The 22875-nt window shown below is 57.6% G+C and overlaps 1 protein-coding gene across 2 annotated transcripts; it reads left to right on the top strand.

Annotated features, from left to right (window-relative positions):
• Positions 1–1150: 1150 nt before the first annotated feature.
• Positions 1151–22771, top strand: LOC133353574 (putative E3 ubiquitin-protein ligase UNKL). 2 transcript variants are annotated; one of them, XM_061569920.1, is made up of 16 exons: positions 1151–2027; positions 4720–4935; positions 8145–8354; positions 13224–13400; positions 13652–13773; positions 14369–14504; positions 14623–14740; positions 15221–15305; positions 16331–16449; positions 16757–16879; positions 17362–17482; positions 17908–18054; positions 18544–19224; positions 19865–20019; positions 20641–20961; positions 21342–22768. In XM_061569920.1, exons 2-16 carry the CDS (start codon positions 4874–4876, stop codon positions 21516–21518), a joined length of 2754 nt encoding a protein of 917 aa, XP_061425904.1. In that variant the 5' UTR covers positions 1151–2027; positions 4720–4873; the 3' UTR covers positions 21519–22768. The 2 variants fall into 2 exon arrangements, with proteins under 2 accessions (XP_061425904.1, XP_061425905.1); XM_061569921.1 differs by having other exon boundaries at positions 1821–2027; positions 16697–16879; positions 21342–22771.
• Positions 22772–22875: the final 104 nt, after the last annotated feature.

Here is a 22875-nt window from a genome sequence, read left to right as displayed (position 1 = left end):
TGCTGTGACGTGCGGCTTGTTTTGATCGACACTCGAGACTAGAAAACACTCCGCCCTCTCACATTGACACACTCACACACATTGATATACTTACACAGATTGACACACTCACACAGATTAATATACTTACACACATTGACACACTCACACACATTGATATACTTACACAGATTGACACACTCACACAGATTAATATACTTACACACATTGACACACTCACACTCATTGATATACTTACACAGATTGACACACTCACACACATTGATATACTTACACACACATTCACACACTGACACATTTATACATACATACTGATACAGTTACACACACTTATACGCACACCCCTACACACACACCGCTACACACACACACTGACACACACACCCCTACACACACACCCCTACACACACACCCATTCACACACACACTGACACACACAGCCCTACTCACACACCCCTACACACACACACACTGACACACACACTGACACACACACCCCTACACACACTGCCACACACACACCCCTGCACACACACAGCCCTACACACACACAGCCCTACACACACACACCCCTACACACACACACTGACACACACACTGACACACACACAGCCCTACACACACACACACACAGCCCTACACACACACACTGACACACATACTGACACACACGCGCTGACACACACACTGACACACACGCGCTGACACACACACTGACACACACACTGACACACACACTGACACACACGCGCTGACACACACACTGACACACACACCCCTGCACACACACAGCCCTACACACACACACCCCTACACACACACACTGACACACACACTGACACACACACAGCCCTACACACACACAGCCCTACACACACACACTGACACACATACTGACACACACGCGCTGACACACACACTGACACACACACACCCCTGCACACACACAGCCCTACACACACACACTGACACACATACTGACACACACACTGACACACACACTGACACACACGCGCTGACACACACACTGACACACACACTGACACACGCGCTGACACACACACTGACACACACACTGACACACGCGCTGACACACACACTGACACACACACTGACACACACGCGCTGACACACACACTGACACACACGCGCGTCCCCTCGGGCTCACTTCCGCGTGCCTCTCCACTGCGCCACGCGAGACGAGGAGGAGGAGGAGGAAGAAGCTCCTGGCGGTCTACAGCGGGGTGGACTCCATCAGGGTGGACTACACAGACTCACAGACTCCATCAGGGTGGACTCCATCAGGGTGGACTCCAGCACGGCAGCAGTCTCGCCGTGAGGCTCTAGCGGTGTCGACTTGAGCTGCGACTGCGCAAGCTGCAGCCCACACGAGGCGCGTGCACAGCAGCAGCGTCAGCAGCAGCAGGAGCAGCAGCAGGAGCAGCAGCAGCAGTAGAAGCAGCAGCAGCAGTAGAGGCAGTAGAAGCAGCAGCAGTAGAAGCAGCAGCAGCAGCAGTAGAAGCAGCAGCAGCAGTAGAAGCAGCAGCAGCAGCAGTAGAAGCAGCAGCAGCAGTAGAAGCAGCAGCAGCAGCAGTAGAAGCAGCAGCAGCAGCAGTAGAAGCAGCAGCAGCGTCAGCAGCAGCAGTCATCATCATCGTCACCACCATCACCGCAGCAGCCTGTGTACACGCACAGCCCTGCAGGCAGCAGCAGCAGCAGCACAGGATGTCGGCTTCACGTAGCCGAGCTGTCACCGACTGCAGCCTACAGGCAGCTGCACCCTGGCATGGCGCACTGGGCTCGCATTGCTGACGACTCGGACTGTGTGTAGAGCAGCGTGTTCCACCGTCGCCTCGCAGTGTGGTCTGTAGCTCGCACAGCAGCCGACAAGCCCCCCCCCCCCCACACACAGCTGGGCTGCTCCAGCTGAGTGGAGCCAGCCGCGAGTCGTCGTCCACAGCCGCCTCGTCCTCCTCCTCGTCCTCCTCGTCCATTGCTGCTGCTGCTGCTGAACTTCCCTTGGTCAAGTGAGTCGCGCCCGAGGCGTCACACACACAGTCTCACACACACAGTCTCACACACTCACACACACAGTCTCACACACACACTCACACACAGTCTCACACACACACAGTCTCACACACACACTCACACACAGACTCCCACACACACAGTCTCACACACACTCACACACTCACACACACAGTCTCACACACACACTCACACACACACAGTCTCACACACACTCACACACTCGCACACAGACTCACACACACACACTCACACACAGACTCCCACACACACACACAGTCTCACACACACTCACACACTCACTCACACACTCACACGCTCACACACAGACTCACAGTCTCACACACACTCACACACACTCACACACAGACTCACACACAGTGACTCACACTCACACACAGACTCACAGTCTCACAGACTCACACACACACACTCACACACTCACCCACACAGTCTCACAGTCTCACAGACTCACACACACTCACTCACACTCACTCACACACAGACTCACAGACTCACAGTCTTACACACAGACTCACAGTCTCCCACACACTCAGACACACTCACACACAGACTCACAGTCTCACAGACTCACAGACACACAGACTCACACACACAGACACACACCGACTCACAGTCTCACACACACCGACTCACAGCCTCACACACACTCACACACAGACTCACAGTCTCACACACACTCACACATCTCACAGTCTCACAGACTCACAGACACACAGACTCACACACACAGACACACACCGACTCACAGTCTCACACACACTCACACACACTCACACACAGACTCACAGTCTCACACACTCACACACAGCTCACAGTCTCACACACACACACATTCTCACACACAGACTCACACACTCACACACAGACTCACACACAGACTCACAGTCTCACACAGACTCACACACACATTCACACACTCACACACACAGTCTCACACACACTCACACACACTCACACACACAGACTCACACACACTCACTCACACACAGACTCACAGACTCACACACAGACACACACTCACACACAGTATCACACACTCACACACACTCACACACAGACTCACAGCCTCACACACAGTCTCACAGTGTCACACACACACAGTGTCACACACTCACACACAGACTCACACACAGACACACACTCACACACAGACTCACAGTCTCACACACAGACTCACAGTGTCAAACACAGACTCACACACACACACACACTTAGATAGTCACACACAGTCTCACACACAGTCTCACACAGACTCACACACAGACTCACACACAGACTCGCACACAGAGACACACACAAACACACACAAACACACACACAGACACACACACAGACACACACACAGTCTCACACACAGAGACACACAAACACACACACAGACACACACATAGACACACACACAGACTCACACACAGTCTCACACACAGACTCACACACAGTTTCACACACAGAGACACACAGAGACACGCACAGAGACACACACAGACACACACACAGAGACACACACAACACAGTCGCAAACACACACCCATCATGCACAGGCTCACACGCGCAGTCACGCACACAGCACGGGGTTGTTTTGAAGTGTGCGGGTTAAGAGGAGATGATGATGATGATAATGATGATGATGAAGTCGGCGAGCTTCGTTCCTATATGGAAACTTCGTCGAGTGAATAACCGATCACATTAGTACGATGAGGATGCGTTGACAGCCTTTGTAACTCACCGTTTGACACGATAAACACTTCATAACTCACCATTCAATTTATATTGAAAATAATATTTTATTTTATACTGTACACTATTCAAATAAACCGACATTAAGAAACAAAGTTAACAAACGTTATTTTATTCTTACTTATAGTCTGGCAGATCGATACATTGATCGTTTATAAATGTCAGCGCATTTATTATTTAGCTTTCTGTGCAAAACAATGTTCTACAAAATACAAACGAATGTATATCGAATGTTCGTACGTGGAGCTACCGCTGTGACCCTGCCCCCTGCGTCAAGTGGCCGCCAGCCCCTCGTGCTGCTCCCCCTGCTGCTGCCCCCTCCTGCTGCCCCTCCTGCTGCCTCCCCTGCTGCCCCCCCTGCTGCTGTTTGTCTGCCGCTCCCCACATCAGGGTGGTGGTGGCCACGCTGGTTGGTGTGGGGGGGGGGGTCTACGGATGACTCGCGCCGCTTTACAAATGTAAACAATCACCGCCATCGGTCGACGTGCAACCCCGGGGGTCTCATATCGTTTGGAGCTGTCTGGGACTGTGCTCCGGAAAACATCCTCGAGAAATGAACTTCCGATGTGTGTGGCCGTGCCCGCCGTTGCCTGCGTGGGGAGGAGCGGTGGGGCAGCGGTCAGCGCTACGGAACCCGGTGACCAGATTTCGATTTCCGCTCACGGTCACCAACACCGGTGACGATTATCTGAACCGGTCATGGGGCCTCCCCTAGGTAGACTCAGCCTCAAACGAGTACCTGGCGCGGTGTGTAGTAAACATCGCCATTGGGGAGACAAAGGCGGCCGGGCGTGATGCTGGCCACCCACCCCTCGTGTGCCACCGTGCCGGCCTTCGTAGGGGCTACTCGCTAACAGCACTTGCCCCAACAGCCTGCCAAGGCTATACCGGGGTGGGTAATCTTTGTCTTTGTCCGCGCGCCTCCAGGGCCAGCAGCTCGCGGCCCGGCTGGGCGGATGACGTCGGCGAGCCACCGACCCCGGCCAGCGGGGAGGAGGAGGAGGCGGCCCGGCGCGGCCACAGCGAGCGGCCCCGTGAGTCGCCTGTGACGTCACCTGTGACGTCGCCTGTGACGTCGGCGATGCCGTCCGCGTGCAGCGACGCGCCCGCGGTCGCCAGCGCCGAGAAGCCGCACCACTACACGTGCGTTACCGCCACGCCACGCGTCTGTGTGTGTGTCTGTGTGTGTGTGTCTGTGTGTGTATGTGTATGTCTGTGTGTGTGTGTCTGTGTGTGTATGTGTGTCTGTGTGTGTCTGTGTGTCTGTCTGTATGTGTGTGTGTCTGTGTGTGTCTGTGTGTCTGTGTGTCTGTGTGTGTGTATGTCTGTGTGTGTCTGTGTGTATCTGTGTGTGTGTCTGTGTGTGTGTCTGTGTGTGTCTGTGTGTGTGTTTGTCTGTGTGTGTCTGTGTGTGTGTCTGTTTGTGTCTGTGTGCGTCTGTGTGTGTGTCTGTGTGTGTGTGTCTGTGTGTGTGTGTCTGTGTGTGTCTGTGTGTCTGTGTGTGTCTGTGTGTGTGTCTGTGTGTGTCTGTGTGTGTGTCTGTGTGTGTGTGTCTGTGTGTGTCTGTGTGTCTGTGTGTCTGTGTGTGTGTATGTCTGTGTGTGTCTGTGTGTATCTGTGTGTGTGTCTGTGTGTGTGTCTGTGTGTGTCTGTGTGTGTGTTTGTCTGTGTGTCTGTGTGTGTGTCTGTTTGTGTCTGTGTGCGTCTGTGTGTGTGTCTGTGTGTGTGTGTCTGTGTGTGTGTGTCTGTGTGTGTCTGTGTGTCTGTGTGTGTCTGTGTGTGTGTCTGTGTGTGTCTGTGTGTGTGTCTGTGTGTGTGTGTCTGTGTGTGTCTGTGTGCGTCTGTGTGTGTGTGTGTATGTCTGTGTGTGTGTCTGAGTGTGTGTGTGTCTGGGTGTGTCTGGGTGCTGCTCACCACGCTGTGTGTGTCTGTGTGTGTGTCTGTGTGTGTCTGTGTGTGTCTGTGTGCTGCTCACCACGCTGTGTGTGTCTGTGTGTGTGTCTGTGTGTGTGTCTGTGTGTGTCTGTGTGCTGCTCACCACGCTGTGTGTGTGCGCTTCTTGCCATGTTTCTGTCTTGACTGAGCCGCATACCCCCAGGCATGCTGTACTAATTTGGAGTTATTTACAAGTCAATGAGGTCGTAAACCAGTCTCCCACGCTCTGTTGCACAAGACAAGCTGCTATTTTATGTTTAAACCGAAATCTGAATTATTTTTAGACCTTTGCGATCTTTGTTGAACTCGTTTCGCACCGTACGTGGCCAACCGCGCTAATCGGAGGTGCGGAAATCCCGTAATGCGCCACGTATCGACGCCGCTTCTGCAATACGGACGACGTTTTCAGCGCGCTATTGGATTTGTCCGTCTGTCTGTAACGGCGGGCTCACGGTAAAGTTGTGCCGCTCGCCAGAGCGAGCAGACAGTTGCCCAATGAAACCTGGAGATGAGAGCCACGCAAAACGAGAAATCTTTCCAAACATGCAAACCAATTCTTACCCCGACAGCGACTGCGGTCGATTTAATGTGCTGCCCAGGACAAAACTTGTCAGGATCTATGCGCGTGGCGAGAACATTTTTATTTTTCGCAATTTTAATCCGTAAAAGGTGTCATGCTTCAATGTGCGATGTCGCGCCGCTGCGGCAGCAGCTGCCGCGTGCTCCGTGTGCGGCGCGTGGCCCCAGGCACAGTGGGGCCCCTACAGCTCTCGCACTCTCGTTTATCCCTCTTAATGGGGTAAGGGGGGGTACGGATTAAATCTCATCACGCACGATGCAGCACGCGTGTAAATCAGGCTCCACAAGGGCGCCGCGTCGCTGTGCTGTGCCCGCGTGGAATGCGGTTGAGGGCCTATCACACCAGCCGCCCGTCTTCATCTTAACTTTCTCGACGTAATCGACCCACTCGGGGTGGCAGTGCGGGTCCCAGGTGGGGTCCCACACGGGGTTGTTTTACTGCCTTGCCCTAAGCTTGCACTTAGTGTTTAAACATCGGCAGAACTTTATGCGCTTTCGCTCACACACTTGATTCGTGTTTATTTATTTGAAGCGACTTGCTCAACTTTCCTCCACGTTGGACTCTGTTGGAGTTGTAACTTTCTGACTACACACGATGAAGAGCTTCATAGCTCATCGGATTCTTCCTCCTGCTGCTGCTGCAGTCTAAATACCGATTGTGACTGTGACCGGGCCGTGCTCCTGCCACCCTCTCTCACCTCCACCCTGGTTGCTCGTTGGAGCCACCTCCAGTCTAGTTCCAGCTCCACCTCCAGCTCGAGCTCCAGCCCGGCTCATTAGCTCCGCACCGGTACTCCGCTCGACCAGGCCGCTGAGAGCGCCGTTTCAAGCTTCCTCGTGCTTCGTGTGTTTGTGGAAGCGCTCTGCGGAGCCCACGGTGGCGGTGTGGTTCCTTCCCTCGACTTCCGAACAACGCGGCTCACCCACTGCACGTGAATTTCGTGAAATGAAATATCAGTGGAAACTTACAGATATTAAGATTGGCAGTTTTTTTTTACATATTCACAAAAGGAAACGACAAAGCACACTCCGTCACAGTCATTTATTAGTACAGCTATGTTCACTCAAAACATGTAAATATTTACTGTAGTGTGGTAAATGGACGTTCATGATGGTGTCTTGCGACTGACTGTGCAATCTCTGAAGGGTTATTTAGACAACATGCCGGTCGACTTGGTCTCTGTTGGGCTCTCGTCTACTTAGTGTACTTAGACGGGACCATTCTGTGCTGGCACCACGTGACGCCTGTGCCTCTATTTCCCCAATCCAACTGCGAGGAAGTGTCTTGCGATGTTGCCCTGACAGCCGCTCCACTTCTCGTCAGTGTGAATCACAGTGCTTCGTCTCTCTGGACACGTGCTGTGGCTGCTATCAAGAGGGCAGGGCGGCAAATTCACCGTGGTAGCATCCTCTGTGCTCTCCTGTCGTCTCTCCCCGCTTTCGCCTTCCCGCGTCTGCAGCAAACCCCTCGCGGCCTTCGCCAGAAGCCTTCGCTGCATGGCCCTGCTGCTGTCTAAGCAAAAACTAACAGAAATGCAAAGGTGAAGCCAAGTAAAAAACAGCAATCATTGGCAGGCTCCGTGTGATCTTGTGAGCCTGCGGACTGGTTCCATTGATCCTGTGTGCCAGTGATCCTGTGGGCCTGTGAGTTGTGTGCAGGGTCGAATTAGGTTTGATGGAGGCCCAGGGCTGTTCGCAGTTTTGCTGTATATTCAGTTCCTTCCCTTCACCGTTTCACCGCCACCCGTAGCACGGTCGGCTACGTGCGGTGCGAACCAAGTTCCACCTACGCGCACACGCACGCACGCAGGTAACGCGGCTCTGCGTGCTGCGTGTAGGTACCTGCGCGACTTCCGCACGGAGCAGTGCGCGCTCTTCACGCAGCACAAGTGCACGCAGCACCGGCCCTACACCTGCTTCCACTGGCACTTCGCCAACCAGCGCAGGCGCCGGCCCCTGCGCCGCCGCGACGGCACCTTCAGCTACAGCCCCGACGAGTACTGCACCGAGTACGACGAGACGGCCGGGGCCTGCCCCAACGGGGACGGGTGAGCCAGTTGCGTGTGTACGTGTGCGTGTACGTGCGTGTGTGCGTGCGTGCGTGTGTACGTGCGTGTGTGCATGTGTACGTGTGTGTGTACGTGTGTATATGTGTACGAGCGTGTACGTGCGTGTACGTGCGTGTACGTGCGTATGTACGTGCGTGTACGTACGTGCGTGTGTGTGTGTTTATGTGCGTACGTGTGTACGTGGGTGCGTACGTGTGCAACTTATCTCGCACTGTTCGTAACCAACCGTGCCCACGGGAGGCGCCGGGGGATGGACGATGAAAGGAAGCACTAAGCACCGCTCAGCACGCAGTGGCCGGGTGGGAGTGCGAGTCGCCAGCTCGTGACTCCCGTGCTCGCCGCGTGACCGGGCTCAGATTTTGCCGATCGCGGTGATACTCGCCGGCCGTAAAGCGTCAGCGGCATCTCGTTACTCATTGCCGAGGGGCCTCGAGTGCCGCCAGGCCCCCGGCGGAGGCAGACGAGCCGCGTCCCGGCGCTCGTGAGCAGCGGCACGCTTGGACTTTGACTCTTCACGGGGAGCGTCCATAAGTCTTCTTTACCGAGTGACGTTCGCCATCTCACCATGGTGGCTCGGAGATGTTAACTACCTCGTCGTGGGCTCGATCCCGACCCCGACACCCGCTGTATATTTGGAGTTTGCGTGCCTCCCTGTCTCCTCGTGGCGGTCGCGTGGAATTTTCTCCGAGTCCTCCGGTTTTTCCCTCCACACTTAGAAACATCGTGTGTCTTGAGTATTTGGCTGCTATAAATTTCCACAAGATGCCATTAGCCACTTCGTCTTTGAGCTATCATTTGTGATAGCCAGGTGGCTTCTGAAAAATAAAACACATTTTAGTTTAGTTACATATCCTGGCCTTGCTCCTCCCTCCCAACGGCAGTGCAGCCCCTGGCCCGCCGAGCTGCACTGATGGACGTTTGCATATGTGGACTCGTACAAAACAAATACATTTAGTGACTTGTTTTGCTTTCATATACTTTGCACTCCTCTCGGTGTTGTATTGTTTGTTGCTGTTGTGACTTTCTTACCCGCCACTCCTACTGGCCATCTGTGAAAAGAGCTTCATCGCTCATCGGATTCCTCCTCCTCCTGCTGCTGCTGCAGTCTCAAGACAGATTGTGAGTCAGGCACCGCGGGGTCCTTGGCTCTGAGTGTGCGCTGTCAGCTCGCCGCATGCAGCTGCAGCAGCTGCAGAAGCAGCAGCAGCAGCGAAACAAAATGGTTTGAAGCGACGAGTCGCGCCCGCGATGCGCGACGGTCGGGTGAGCGCTAATACCGAGGCCCACGGCGCGTCATCAGAAGCGTCACCATCGCATCTGCGGCCGCTCTCCGAGCGTTCGAGGGCTCGGTTCGAGGGAGACGGCCGTCACTCTGTGGACACGTCATCATCCCGTCTCGATGCGCAAACTCCGTCAGCACTCGCGCCAGGTGGCGGTCGACGTTCGAAGTGGACTGCGCCCCTCCCCCCCCTCAACGGAACGGCGCGGCTCTCCCCGTGCCCCCCCCCCCACTCGACATCGGTGAATGGCAGCAAGAGCAGTTCACGCGAATGCCCGTCGCAAGAGGTCACACCGCTTGGCGCAACGCTCCTTCGCTGACTGTGCGTGATGAATGAAGAAAACAAAAACCTCTTTCCGTCAACGGTTTGTTCAGGGAGACCGTTTGGGTCTTTCCGCCGGACGAAGGCAGGCGCTGGGCTCTGCTACGAGGAAGTGGTTTCAGCTCGACTGCAGAACGCGGTGGGGAGGGTGGCGCTCTTTTCCCCTCGTCGTGGTGGTCGTGGTGGTGATAGAGAAACGCGAACTCGCTTACGAGGAACGAAACTTGCCCAGCCAGCTTCCTCGTCCTCCGAAGCGGTCTGGAAGTGAGAGAGTGGCACCGCCCGACTCCCCGCGCGGTACCTCGCCGGACCTTCGTTTTGGCCTTTGGGCCGTGATCGGCCCCGGAGACCGTCTGCCGATGTTAGCGCTGCGGGGATTACACTTATTGTGCGGATGCTTTAACACTCGTACACAGTTAGAGCACCTGATACACAAGAAAAACAAATATAAAAAATAAATAACCGTGCATGTTGATGTCGCGTGAGTTGACATCAGCCACACGTCGCCACGGAGCCATGCGACAGCCTCCTCCAGCACTTACAGGGCAACAACAACGGCAACGGCGGCGGCGGCCAGTCGGCCAGTCGGCCCGCCGTGATGGAGGCGATGTCTGAGCCATGGTCTCCTGCTCCCCCCCCCCCCCCATTCACGCAGCGGGGAGTTTGATGCTCCTTTGATGAAACATTGATTTACGTTTGTCCAGTATCTTCGATTCCGCAGTTGTTTAGGTCCTGATTTTTATTTGGTTCATTGGTGCACGCTATTTTTTAAATTTCTTTTTGCTTTTATCACTTTGGAGACCCGGTCGGCTCTTTGACACGAGACTCTCCCTGAACCTAACTTTGAACTACATTCCCAAGGCTGTATTGTACGTTGTTAAATGAATATCTTTGCTGATGAGATACTGTACACAAGATGCTCAGAAGGTTGAACAGTAAACATAATTACCCATAATGCTCCATGGCAACGCACGGCGTGCTCGTGTACGATCATGTTCGTGGCTCTTGCTAACAGCATCTGGCGACCCGGCAGGATAGTCTCACAAACCCGGCTGCTGATGTGGACCCGAAAGGGTGAAGCTGATCTCGGCTTTGCTTGCATCAACAAATGCGAGTGGATGCTGTTGATCTGGAGAGCCGGCGGGCTGACGAGGGCTCGACCGCCCTCCGCGTGGAGAGCGTTTGGCTGCTGCTTTACATTTCCTACACGATAAGCCACTACGTTGAGCTGTTATTTGTGATAGCCAGTCGATTCTGAAAAAATAGCTACACGGCTCAGTGGGCTTACCTCGTAAAAAAACAACATAGTCAAACAAAATAGTTGTGCAATCAAGGAAGGAGATTTGTGATAAACGATTCAAGTCACGCACGTCAGACTTACTATTTGAAAGTGCGTTTTTGTGAGGCATGGCACGAAATGAGGAAATGTAAAAAAACTAAAACTAAAGAAATAATAAAACTGTGTAAAGGCGTTGGAAACTCGTTGGTAGCTAAGGGTTCACACGACACATAATTCCTAATTTATCTCGCGTCTCACAAAAAAAATGTTCTGCCTCGATAGTTAGTCGCTCTCTGTTGCAACGAAGCAAGGTATCTTGATTGTGAGCGCGTTCCCCCTACTGAGTGGTCGCGAGTTTGGTGGCTCAGAGGGATCGTCACAGGGTCGCTCTCTCCTGGGCCCAGGGGAACCGAGGGGGAACCGAGTGGGAACCGAGTGGGAACCGAGCGGGAACCGAGGGGGAACCGCCCCCGAGACCTGGAGCCGCTATCGCAATGGGGTCACCTGAGTCGGTGTCGCGTACACGGACTCGGGGAAGCTTTTGGCTCCCTCCCAAAAAAGCTAAAGTGATTTGTGGCTAAAATTAACATTCGGGCGTCGGTGATGCCGTCGGTTCTGCCTTGCAGAGCCAGAAGTGGAAATTCCACATTGCTATGGCGGGGGTGAGACTATTCATAGGACGACCGCCGTTGAAGTCTCCGGAGGGCGGGAATCACGACTGGCTGAGTGAAACCCGCAACCAGGATTTGAACTTGCGGCGTTTTGTCTGTGATCTGTTTGGCCGACAGCTGCGCCACGCGGCCGATTCTCATCCTTTTCTTACGAGCGCCGCTGCCTCTGGCTCCGAGGGAGTGATTTGTGGCCGAGGGAGTGATTTGTGGCCGAGGGAGTGATTTGTGGCCACGTGCCCGCGGCCCTCGGCATGAATGTGCTGCCTCTTAAGTTTTAGGCAGAACCTGCAGAGCGCTGCGCTGGGTATTTCCTTAATTTGCCAAAAAGTGCCAACAGACTTTATTTTCAGCATTTCATAAAACCGGTATGAAGTTGCATTGTTCGTCTAAACATTCGGGGCACGATTTCCTTCACCGGTTCAACAGAACCAAAAGTTTGCCGCATCTCAGGACACGGCAAACCCTCTGCGACGATCGGCGAATGCACCGCCGCTCAGCCACGTCACCGCCACGATCCTCAGCTAGACGCCCCGTGGCTCCGCTTGGTTTGTGAGTTTTCCTCTCTGTTATAGACGCGACGGCCTCCTGTCGGGAGCGCCGGTCGCTGCGTTTCCACGTCGTTCACTCTCTTAGGACGCGATCGGGGGGGACCGGAGCGGGTCGCTGCCGCTGTGTCCAACGCAACACTTGAATTTCCAGTTTTGGCTGCCACTTTGAAAACATCCGAGGAATTCAGGCCTGCGGGATGTTCAAACTACGGAGAGCAGCGTGACACAAACGGAAAACAATCGTGGTACAAACTGTGGGTGCGAGTGCGTCCAACGTGCCCCGACACCTGGCCCCACAGGCATCCAGGGTTGGGGGGTGCTTTGAGGATAAGAACGTGGGGGTGCTGTGTTTTCTTCTCCGTGTCGTGTGGGTGTGAATGATTAAGAGTATCGAGTTTTCAGTGTGGAGACCGCCCCACTCCGGTGAGCCCACGAGTCCAACTCGCACGTTAGTGCATCCCATGTCGTATTCGCAGGGAAACTCCTCTTATCCCCGACTGACTTAACCACGGTCCATATTGACCGCAGCTCCAAGTTGATCCGTGACAACTGCGGGAGAATTGATCTTGCTGCTCGTGATTCCTTGAGGATAAGAGGAGTCGCTGGTTCTGGTCGAAGTGGACCTAAATTCATCCTGTTCTCCAGACCTGAACCTGCCTTCCCGAGCCTGCTGAAAGGGGGCGACCTTACTCGAGATGTTTTTCCGGTCGAGTGCCGAGCGAGTGACCCGGGTTCCCTTGCCGCCGCAGGTGCCCCCTGCTTCACCGCACGTCGGGCGACACGGAGCGCAAGTACCACCTGCGCTACTACAAGACCAACATGTGCGTGCACGCGTCGGACTCGCGCGGCCTCTGCACAAAGAACGGGCCCCACTGCGCCTTCGCTCACAGCACGGCCGACCTGAGGCCGCCCGTCTACGACATCCGGTGAGGGCCCGCGACCGCCACGAGCAGGCCGCCCGCCGTTGCCCGCTATGCGGCGGTGACGTCACCACGGCGCTTGTGCCGGGCCAGGCGCACTTTGAGGCCACGTGAAGTGCCGAAGGCCCGCCGGCAGGTCACGGGACAGAACCAGGCGCCATGGGGTTGACTGACTGATAACGGATTCCTCCTCCAGTCTAAATAAATATTCTGAATCTGTGGCGCCGCCGGCCCCCCCCCACCGCCCCCACTTGCAGGGAGCTGCAGGCACTGGAGGTGCTGGGGAGCGGCCTCGCCAGCCCCAGCGACTTCCCGCAGCAGATGACCGCGACGCAGAGCGCCATGGAGCGCGTGCTGGCTGAGGAGCCGCGCTGGCATGGTGAGCGGCAGGTTCCATTGCCGTCGTCGTCGCCGCCGTCCTCCCGTGCACACCTCCCGTGCGCTACGCCCCGAGGAGGCGCCCCGTGGCCAGGGGGCACCCACCACCGGTGGCGGCTGTTTCTGCGGCCGTGGTCAACGCGGCGCCGGCAGCCTGCGGGCGGGCGGTAGTCTGCCGCTAGAGGGCGACGTCGCGCTGCGGGTTTCTTGTTTTATAGTTCCATAAAGCGCCTGAGCAAGCTCCATGCGTTCTACAACAAAGTTTAAAGAGCGGTAACAACGCGAGAGGGTGATTAAATGGCAGGGGGCAGTGTGCAAGGGTCGAGGAGCGAGTGACCATAACAGAGGAGCACGTGGGGTTCACGAAAGGGCTACAGGGGAGGGACGGGACGGAGTTGGTCAACTGCGGACTGTGGCGTTTGCACGTCGTGCCCTGCTACGGACAACGTCGCGGGATCTCAACTCCACTTGGCGCGCACAGCGCGTGGTTGCGTGTGTGTGTGCGTGTATTTGCGTGTGTTTGTTTGCGCGTGTGTGTTTGTGCGTGTGTGTGTGTGTTAACGTGCGTGCGTTTGTGTCTTTGCGCGTGCGTACAGACACGAACTTCGTGCTGGGAGGGTACAAGACGGAGCCGTGCCGCCGCGCTCCGCGCCTCTGCCGCCAGGGCTACGCCTGCCCCTACTTCCACAACGAGCGCGACCGCAGACGCGGCCCCCGGCAGCACAAGTACCGGTGAGACGGGCCCCGCGGCGTTCCCCTCCCGGCACCGCGGCCCCCTCCTGTGCCGCGCGCTTGCCCTGACGGCCCGTTAAAGGCCGCGCGGGGGATCTTTGTCTGTGCGTGCGTGCAGGTCTACCCCGTGTCCACAGGTGAAGCACGGGGACGAGTGGGGGGAGCCGAGTCTGTGTGAGAGCAAGGACGCCTGCCTCTACTGCCACACGCGCACGGAGCAGCAGTTCCACCCCGAGGTCGCGCACGTGCACGCACACGCACGCGTACACACGTATATATGCACACACACACACACGCACGCACACACGCACGCACACACGCGTACACAGACACACACACACGTACACACACACGTACACACGCACGTACACAAGACGACGACGTAAAAACGCGCGCGCGCACCTACAAAGCACGCGTGTACACGTACGTACGCACACAAATAGGCATGCACACGCACGCAAGTGTTCATTTAGTGTTGAAAGATCATAAGAAATGAATGTACTTGTGCAATTTGTACTCATAGGCTAATTAATTAATTATTTTTTCGGGACTAGCTTACCTATTCTCTACTTTGCACTCCTATCGTTTTGTGAGTCGTTTGTTGTTGTTGTTGTAACTTTCTGACCCGCCGCCCCTACTGGAGGACATCTGCGATGAAGAGCTTCGTAGCTACAGCGCGTTAACCTCCGCTCTCCGCCCTCCGTGCGTGTGCGCAGATCTACAAGTCCACCAAGTGCAACGACATGCAGCAGATGGGGCTGTGCCCACGCGGTCCATTCTGCGCCTTCGCCCACGTTGAGAGTGAGTGTCCCCGTCGATCTTACAAAGGGAGGGAGCGACGTGGGTGGACGGTTGTGAGAGGGAGCCCGCCGATGAGACGGAGTGACGAGTCTGTATTGAGACTGGAGGAGGAGATGTCCGGCAGGGGCGAGTGCGCTGCTTGTAATCTGGAGGTGATTGTCGGCGCTCAAGGGGTGCCAAACCTCGACATGACACTGCCAGTTTGATGCTTCTGTAGCAGCATGGTTGGGCGTTGTCTATATTCCCATTCGTCCTTACCTGCGGTAGCGGACATGTGTCAACAGGGGGTGGTGGACAGGCTGCGTAGGATGAGCCGGGCCGTTGGGCCACTAGGGTCCCCAGACCCCAAGAGGGGGGCTGGGGGATATTCCAGGGTCCCCTAGAGAGTTCTAGAAGGGAGGCGTGGCAAGGCGCGGAGAGACCCTGGAACGGGTAGAAAAGCCGGACCCCTCAACGGGTCCGGCAGTCCTCGTCCACCCGAAGAGCTGAAGCGAAGAGTCGAGTGGGCAGACCCCGGACCCCTGGCTAGGGTCGGGTTCAGACATAGCCAGTGTAGGGTGAGCGCTGTAACCAGAGTCAGGGGCCCCGTTACCCCTCGGTCTCATGTCCCCTCCAGCGAACCGTCTCCCTCGTCTTGGTCCCACTACACTTGTGCCTGGAATATTGGCCTTGTCATTGGCACACTCGAGGACGATTGTGGCTGCAGCCAGCGGTGTAGTCCGTGCCGTGGCATCGTCTGCCTTGCTGCGTTGTCCGCGTTCAATTCCCTCTCAGGGCCAACATCGGTGACGATTCTCTGAATGAGTCTTGGACCTCCTCAAGGCCACCTCAGCCTTAAATGAGTAACTCGGTGCGGTGTGTAGTAAACATGGCCACTTGGGAGACAAAGGCGGCCGGGCGTGATGCTGGCCGACCACCCCATCGTGTGCCGTGCCGGCCTTCACAGGTGCTACTCGCTAACAGCACTTGCCCCGACAGTCTGTTAAGGCTACACGGGGGGGGATCTTTGTCTTTGTCTGGAACAGAGAGGCTGAGCGGAGGAGGGGAGGAGGACGCCTTCCCCGTGGGCTGGCCAGGAAAGTCGCCGCCCTGCGAGATGCCAGGCAGCCCCCCGCCCTGCGAGATGCCCACGCACGCAGGCAACGTGAGAGCCCCCCCCCACCCCCGTGACAGTATTTCTCGTCTCGCACAATATATATATATTTTTAAAATATCGAATCGTATTTGAAAGCGATTACATTTTGCGCACAATGACACGTCATTTACACTCGTTGCTGTAACGCGAGAGGCCAGCTCCAATATCTGTCGGCGGCCAACTCGGCCTCTCGTGACCCCCCTCGTTGGGAGTGCAAAGCGGTCGACTCTTCGGCGACACCGGTTCCCCACCATAGAAACGTGGAATTTCCATCGACGTACCGGAGGTGAACGCCGGCCGGCCGCTGCGTTTGCAGGTGACGGCGTTTGGGCGCTCGCGCTCGGCCGACTGGGGCAGCCCGCTGTGGCCTCGCGAGGCTGCACGCAGAGCCAGCTTGGGCTCCCCCAGGGCCTCCTCCGCGTGGCGCGCCGACGAGCGGGTACATCACGCAGGCCCGGCCACAACACCCACGCGGTGTCACCACAACACCCACGCAGGGTCCGATTTACAACGACACGTTGTTTCCAGGAATGCGCTGTAACATCACGTAATCGGGGACCCCCTGTGGTGTACAGCGAACTACGACGATGGTGGCGGTGGCGAGATCAGAGCATGACGAGGCGGTTAGCGCGCTGCGCTACGAACCTGGCGACCCGGATTCGATTCTCGCTCACGGCCAACACCACTTATGATTATCTGAATCTGTCCTGGGCCTCCACTAGGTCGACAAATGAGTACCTGGTGCGGTGTGTAAACGTCGCTACTGGGGAGACAAAGGCGGCCAGGCGTGGTGCTAGCCACCCACCCCCTTGTGTGCCGTGCCAGCCTTCATAGGTGCCGCTCGGTAGCAGCACTTGCCCCTACAGTCTGTTAGAGGCTAATTGGGGGATCTTTGTCTTTGTATTTTGCGTGTGGCTGCAGGCGTTGTTTGCGGAGGCCGGTGTGGTTGGACTCCACTCCCCGGGGCGTTCCTCTATCCCGCGGGTCACCCTCCCATCCTGCTACCAGGTCCCGTCCATGCCGTCCCTGCATGAGCTCTTGGGTAGGCCAATCACATCGTCCACGTCTTTGGTAGGCCAATCACGTCGTCCACGTCGTGCGGTGTCCAAGTGGAGTGTGGGAGGGGCCTCGTGTCGACCTCACGTGGGGGTCGGTGCAAAGTGAAGTTCCGAATGGAATTCAAAAGAACTCGCAAACAAACACTGGTTGTGAAAGATCCAACGCAGAAGATCCCTGGGATTAATCTATCACGAAGCTCGAGGTCCACCCTGAGCCGCAGCCACTGCACAAATCATCAGTAGGCCTTACCTGATAAAATAAACAATTATTTAGTTTTAGTTTACTAGCCGGCGCAGGGCCCAGCCCAGCGCCGGCCTAGCACCGAACCCCTCGCGTGATCATGACCCCGACCCGGACCCCGACCATGACCCTGTCGTGTGACCCCAAACCCGACCCTGCCACCACCAGGTTCAGCGCTGGGGTCTCTGGAGCTCGGTGATTATGGGGGGGGCGCGGCCGCGACGGTGGAGGAGGAGGAGGAGAAGGGGGAGACGGAGCGAGAGCTGCACGCGGCCCGCGAGGCCGGGGAGGGCGAGGGCATCGGCGGCTGGAGAGGTGAGCGGCGGCGCTGGTCGCGTGATCTGCACCGGTCCCGACCGAACGCGAAGACGTCCGATCCCAACGTTCAGCGTGTTGGACGCGTCGTCTGAAGCAGCGTTCGGCCAATCAGAATGCTCGGGCAGCACGAAGGGCTCACCCTATCCCTCACCCTCTTCATGCCCCCCACATGCAAGAGGAAATGCTCTGTGATCGTTTCACAAGACGCAATAATTTCATGGACCATGGAAAGGAAGGGAATTCCACAATCGTGAAGCCTGGCTGCCAAAAACTCCGTTTCCCATAGAACAACAAAGAGTTATCTTTGTGGAATCTGTTCAAATAAAAATAGTTTAATAATTAAATAGGGGAGACCCAGGACAGGTTCAGAATAATCGTCACCGGTGTGGGCGGCCGTGAGCGGGAATCGAACTTGGTTTCCGTAGCGAGGCGTGCTAACCGCTACCACGTCACGTGTCCCCCTCCCCGCCCCCTACGTGCGTGCAGGAGATAGCGCGAGCGTGGCCGGGTCACACTCCACGTCTCCCTCCCCTGTCACCGACTCTCCGCTCAGCCCCGCGTCCTCCCGCTCGCTCTCCCACTCCATCTCGTCCGCCGGCGCCTCCAGCCTCTCGGCGCACTCCGAGCCACCCGGCCTCCTCCTCGGCCACCGCAAGAACTCCGAGCCTGCGAGCGCCAACCACGCCAGGCCCCGCGCCAGGCCCACGGTGCGGGAACCCAACAACTTCCAAACACTTTTCCAAGCCGACTCGGAGTTGCAGATTCCCATCCCGTTGAAATCGTCGAGCTTCGGCCACCTGCTCCAAAGTGGGCCCAGCGTCGATTACGGCGGTCGATCGGAGCCGCGGTTCCACGGCACCGGCCCACCGCGCGAGGGTTCGGAGCCGGCGTTCCGCGACCCCCAGCGACCGGGGTCAGGGCTGCTCGATCGGTTGGAATTTTCGGAGCGGGAATTTCGGCCCATCGGCCAGTGCGAGGACGTCTTCCCGATGTTCGGCCCGCCGGACACGTCGTTCGACGCGTTTGGCCAGCCGGAGCTCCCGTGGTGCTCGTACTCGCCGCTCGATAGCTGCGGCACGGCCGGCGGGGAGGGGCCGTACTTCCCGGCTCACCACGGCGGAGACGGCGGATACCCCGGTGTTGGCATCGCCGACCACGGAAACTTTGGTGAGAGGAGACGCCGTGGCGAGAGAACGAAACCGTGTGATTAATATTACAATCGTGACCCCGAGTTCTACAGCTTCATAGAAACAATAAAAATTGGCAATTCATAACGATAATTTACATTTTTAAAGTGGCACGTTTCATTCGGTAGATCCCCACCAATGCGTCACTGCTTATGGAAAGCCAGGAGATAGATAGAACCAGCAGGGTACACGGCCGTGACTAGGCAGGGAAGTGAAGGCCAGTTTACAGAGGTGAGTTTTGTGGACAGACTTAAATGTAGTCAACCATTCTGATTATCTTAACAGTGAATCCTGGTCTCATCACCACTGACAAGTTGTCCCATTCGGCCGTCAATAGGTCCAGGTTGACGACACAGGTTATTGGACGCTCCCTCGTAAGTCGATCCAAGGTGGCGTTATATAAACGTCGCGAATAGTGAATCGTCGTAAATTGGACCGTTGTGAACCGGAGACCACCTGCACCGGCGCCCGTGAAGCGCAGCGCCTGGCTTGGCGCGATAGCCTCGTGTCGCGGGGATGGCGGGAACACCGAGCGTACCGGCGACGCTACGTACGGGCCGGCATCGACGGCAGCGCCATCGTCTCTCTCCTCTCCGCACGCCCCCCGTGCCCTCCCCCAGGGCTCAACGGGAGGCCCGAGGGACTGTGGGCCGGGCGGGACCGGGAGCCGCGCGGGGAGCTGAAGGTCGCGACGCTGGCGCATGCTCACAAGGAGCTGGAGAGCGCCAATCGCAAGATCGGATTCCTGCACGACGCGTGGCAGCAGACGCGAGAGGTGCTGAGATGTCCTTGGACAAAGGCGTCCGGGCGTGGTGCCGGCCACCCGCCCCCTCGTGTGCCGCCGTGCCGGCCTTCATAGGAGCCGCTCGCTACTAACGGCACTCGCCCCAACGGCCTGTTAATGTGTGGATGTAGAACTTCTTTTTAACGTATAAAGTCAGCCGTACTACACGGGGGGGGGGGGCATCGTTGCGTGCGCGTGTGTGTTTGCGTGCGTGTTTGCGTGCGTGCGTGCGTGTTTGCGTGCGTGTTTGCGTGCGTGTTTGCGTGCGTGTTTGCGTGCGTGTTTGCGTGCGGTAGTGTAGCGGTTAGCGCACTGCGCTATGAACCTGGCGACCCGGGTTCGATTCCCGCTCACGGCCAACACCCAGTGACGATTATCTGAACCGGTCCTGGGTCTCCCCTAGGTCGACTCAGCCTCAAATGAGTACCTGGTGCGGTGTGTAAACATCGCCACTGGGGAGACAAAGGCGGTCGGGCGTGGTGCTGGCCACCCACCCCCTCGTGTACCGTTCCGGCCTTCATAGGTGCTCACTAACAGTACTTGCCCCTACAGTCTGTTAAGGCTATATGGGGGATCTTTGTCTTTATTTTTGTCTTTGTTTGCGTGCCCCAGGTGTGCAAGTGGTGGCAAATGGAGGCGCAGCGCTCGGCCGAGGAGCTGCGCGGGGCGGAGCGGGCGTGCCACGCCGCGCGGCGCCGCTGCGACGAGCTGGAGCGCGAGACGGCGGCGCTGCGGGCGCGGGGGACGGCGCCCCCCCACCCCCCCGCCGCCGCCGCTCCGGGAGCCCGCCGAGCCGGACCGGGCGGCTCCGGCGGCGCCCCCGCGGCGGTCCCGGGGAGCCGGGCGCGTCCCGGGGACCCGAGCCGCGTGTCGCCGTCCCGACCGCGCGCCGCCCAGCGCCGGCTACGGGAGGAGCCGAGCGCCGTCGGGACGGTACGACGGCGACGGGGGGCGCGGGCGCTGAGCGGGCCGGGACCCGGCTCGGGTTTCGCTTGCCGCCCGCGGCTCCGCGTGGCGTCTGGGCCACGCTGAACCTTCCTCTCTCGATCGAGGGCAGGGGCCGGGTCAGGGTTACCATGAACTGAACGCTTCGCGGATCACTTCGGTGACCTCTACGAAAAGTGAATTGCAGTCGCCCTAATATATCACCAATAATGTTCATCCACCTCCTGGTTGATGCAATTTCTGCTTGATCCATCTGCTGGTTGATCCATCTGCTGGTTGATCCACCTGCTGGTTGATCCACCTCCTGGTTGATCCACCGCATTGGTTGATGCACATCTCCCTGCTGCCGCGTGTTTCCGGTCTCCCAGGCGCTGGAGTTGGCCACGAGCAGTGCGGCGCAGGAGGAGTGCGGCGCAGGGGGAGCGTGCCGGGGAGCCGAGGGGGCTGAGACGTTGGCCTCGGGCGAGCACCGCTCCCCGGCCCACTCCCCAGGCAGGGCGGCCGCCACCCCCAGCCAAACGTCTCCACAGCGCAACCCCAAGTAGCCCAGCCGGGACACACCACACACACATACATGCCAGCGTGACACACCAGCGTGACACACCACACACACACACATCTGTGACACCACACACACACACCTCTGTGACACACCACACACACCACACATACACAAACACAACTGTGACACACCACACACACACACCAGCGTGACACACCACAAATACACACGCACACCTGTGACACACCACACACACACCTCTATGACACACCACACACACACACCTCTGTGACACACCACACACACACACACCTCTGTGACACACCACACACACACACCTCTGTGACACACCACACACACCTCTGTGACACACCATCCTGACACACCAACAACACCAATAGCCATCATTCGCCACTAGGTGGCGGTGACATCACCATGGTGCACTCTGAGGCCACGTGAAATGTTGAAGGCTCGCTGACAGGAGGTCACGGGACAGACCCAGGTGCCATGGGTTGACTGACTGAGACGACTGGCTGATGCACCACCTGTGCCCCCTACTGTGCCAACTTGCTGTGCTTTAGCCGCCCGGTGCTCCGCTCGTTGTTGTGAGCGTTGCTCCTCCGCCCTCCGTTGTTGTTGGAGGGCGACTGCCTCCAACTGCCCATTAGCGTCCTTCACGAGGCCGATCTTGACACCGCTGGTACCGGTCATCGGCAAGTCCACTCAGCTCCACATCCTTCCGTATCGCATCAGTCCATCTTTCTAGCCTGTGCAGCGTCCGTTTAGCCCCCCCTCTATCCGGCCAAACAGAAACTGCTTGGGCATGCGGTGGCTGGGCATGTGGTGGCTGGGCATGCGGCTGTTGGGCATGCGGCGGCTGGGCATGCGGCGGCTGGGCATGTGGCGGCTGGGCATGCGGTGGCTGGGCATGCGGTGGCTGGGCATGCGGTGACTGGGCATGCGGTGGCTGGGCATGCGGTGGCTGGGCATGCGGTGACTGGGCATGCGGTGGCTGGGCATGCGGTGGCTGGGCATGCGGTGGCTGGGCATGCGGTGACTGGGCATGCGGTGGCTGGGCATGCGGTGGCTGGGCATGCGGTGACTGGGCATGCGGTGGCTGGGCATGCGGTGACTGGGCATGCGGTGGCTGGGCATGCGGTGACTGGGCATGCGGTGGCTGGGCATGCGGTGGCTGGGCATGCGGTGACTGGGCATGCGGTGGCTGGGCATGCGGTGGCTGGGCATGCGGTGACTGGGCATGCGGTGGCTGGGCATGCGGCGGCTGGGCATGCGGCGGCTGGGGGTGGGCATGCGGCGGCTGGGGGTGGGCATGTGGCGGCTGGGCATGCGGTGGCTGGGGCTGGGCATGCGGCGGCTGGGCATGCGGCGGCTGGGCATGC

Source organism: Lethenteron reissneri, chromosome 44, assembly GCF_015708825.2.
Source record: "Lethenteron reissneri isolate LAM-NWPU_2019-01 chromosome 44, ASM1570882v1, whole genome shotgun sequence".
Taxonomy (NCBI): domain Eukaryota; kingdom Metazoa; phylum Chordata; class Hyperoartia; order Petromyzontiformes; family Petromyzontidae; genus Lethenteron; species Lethenteron reissneri.
This window is presented reverse-complemented; position numbering and strand designations above follow the sequence as displayed.

Coding starts and splice junctions, on each gene's coding strand:
- LOC133353574 (XM_061569921.1), top strand. CDS start 4,874: ATGCCGTCCGCGTGCAGCGACGCGCCCGCGGTCGCCAGCGCCGAGAAG. Junction 16,450..16,696: donor TGCCCACGCACGCAGGCAAC/GTGAGAGCCCCC, acceptor TCCCCACCATAG/AAACGTGGAATTTCCATCGA. Junction 20,962..21,341: donor AGCCGAGCGCCGTCGGGACG/GTACGACGGCGA, acceptor CCGGTCTCCCAG/GCGCTGGAGTTGGCCACGAG.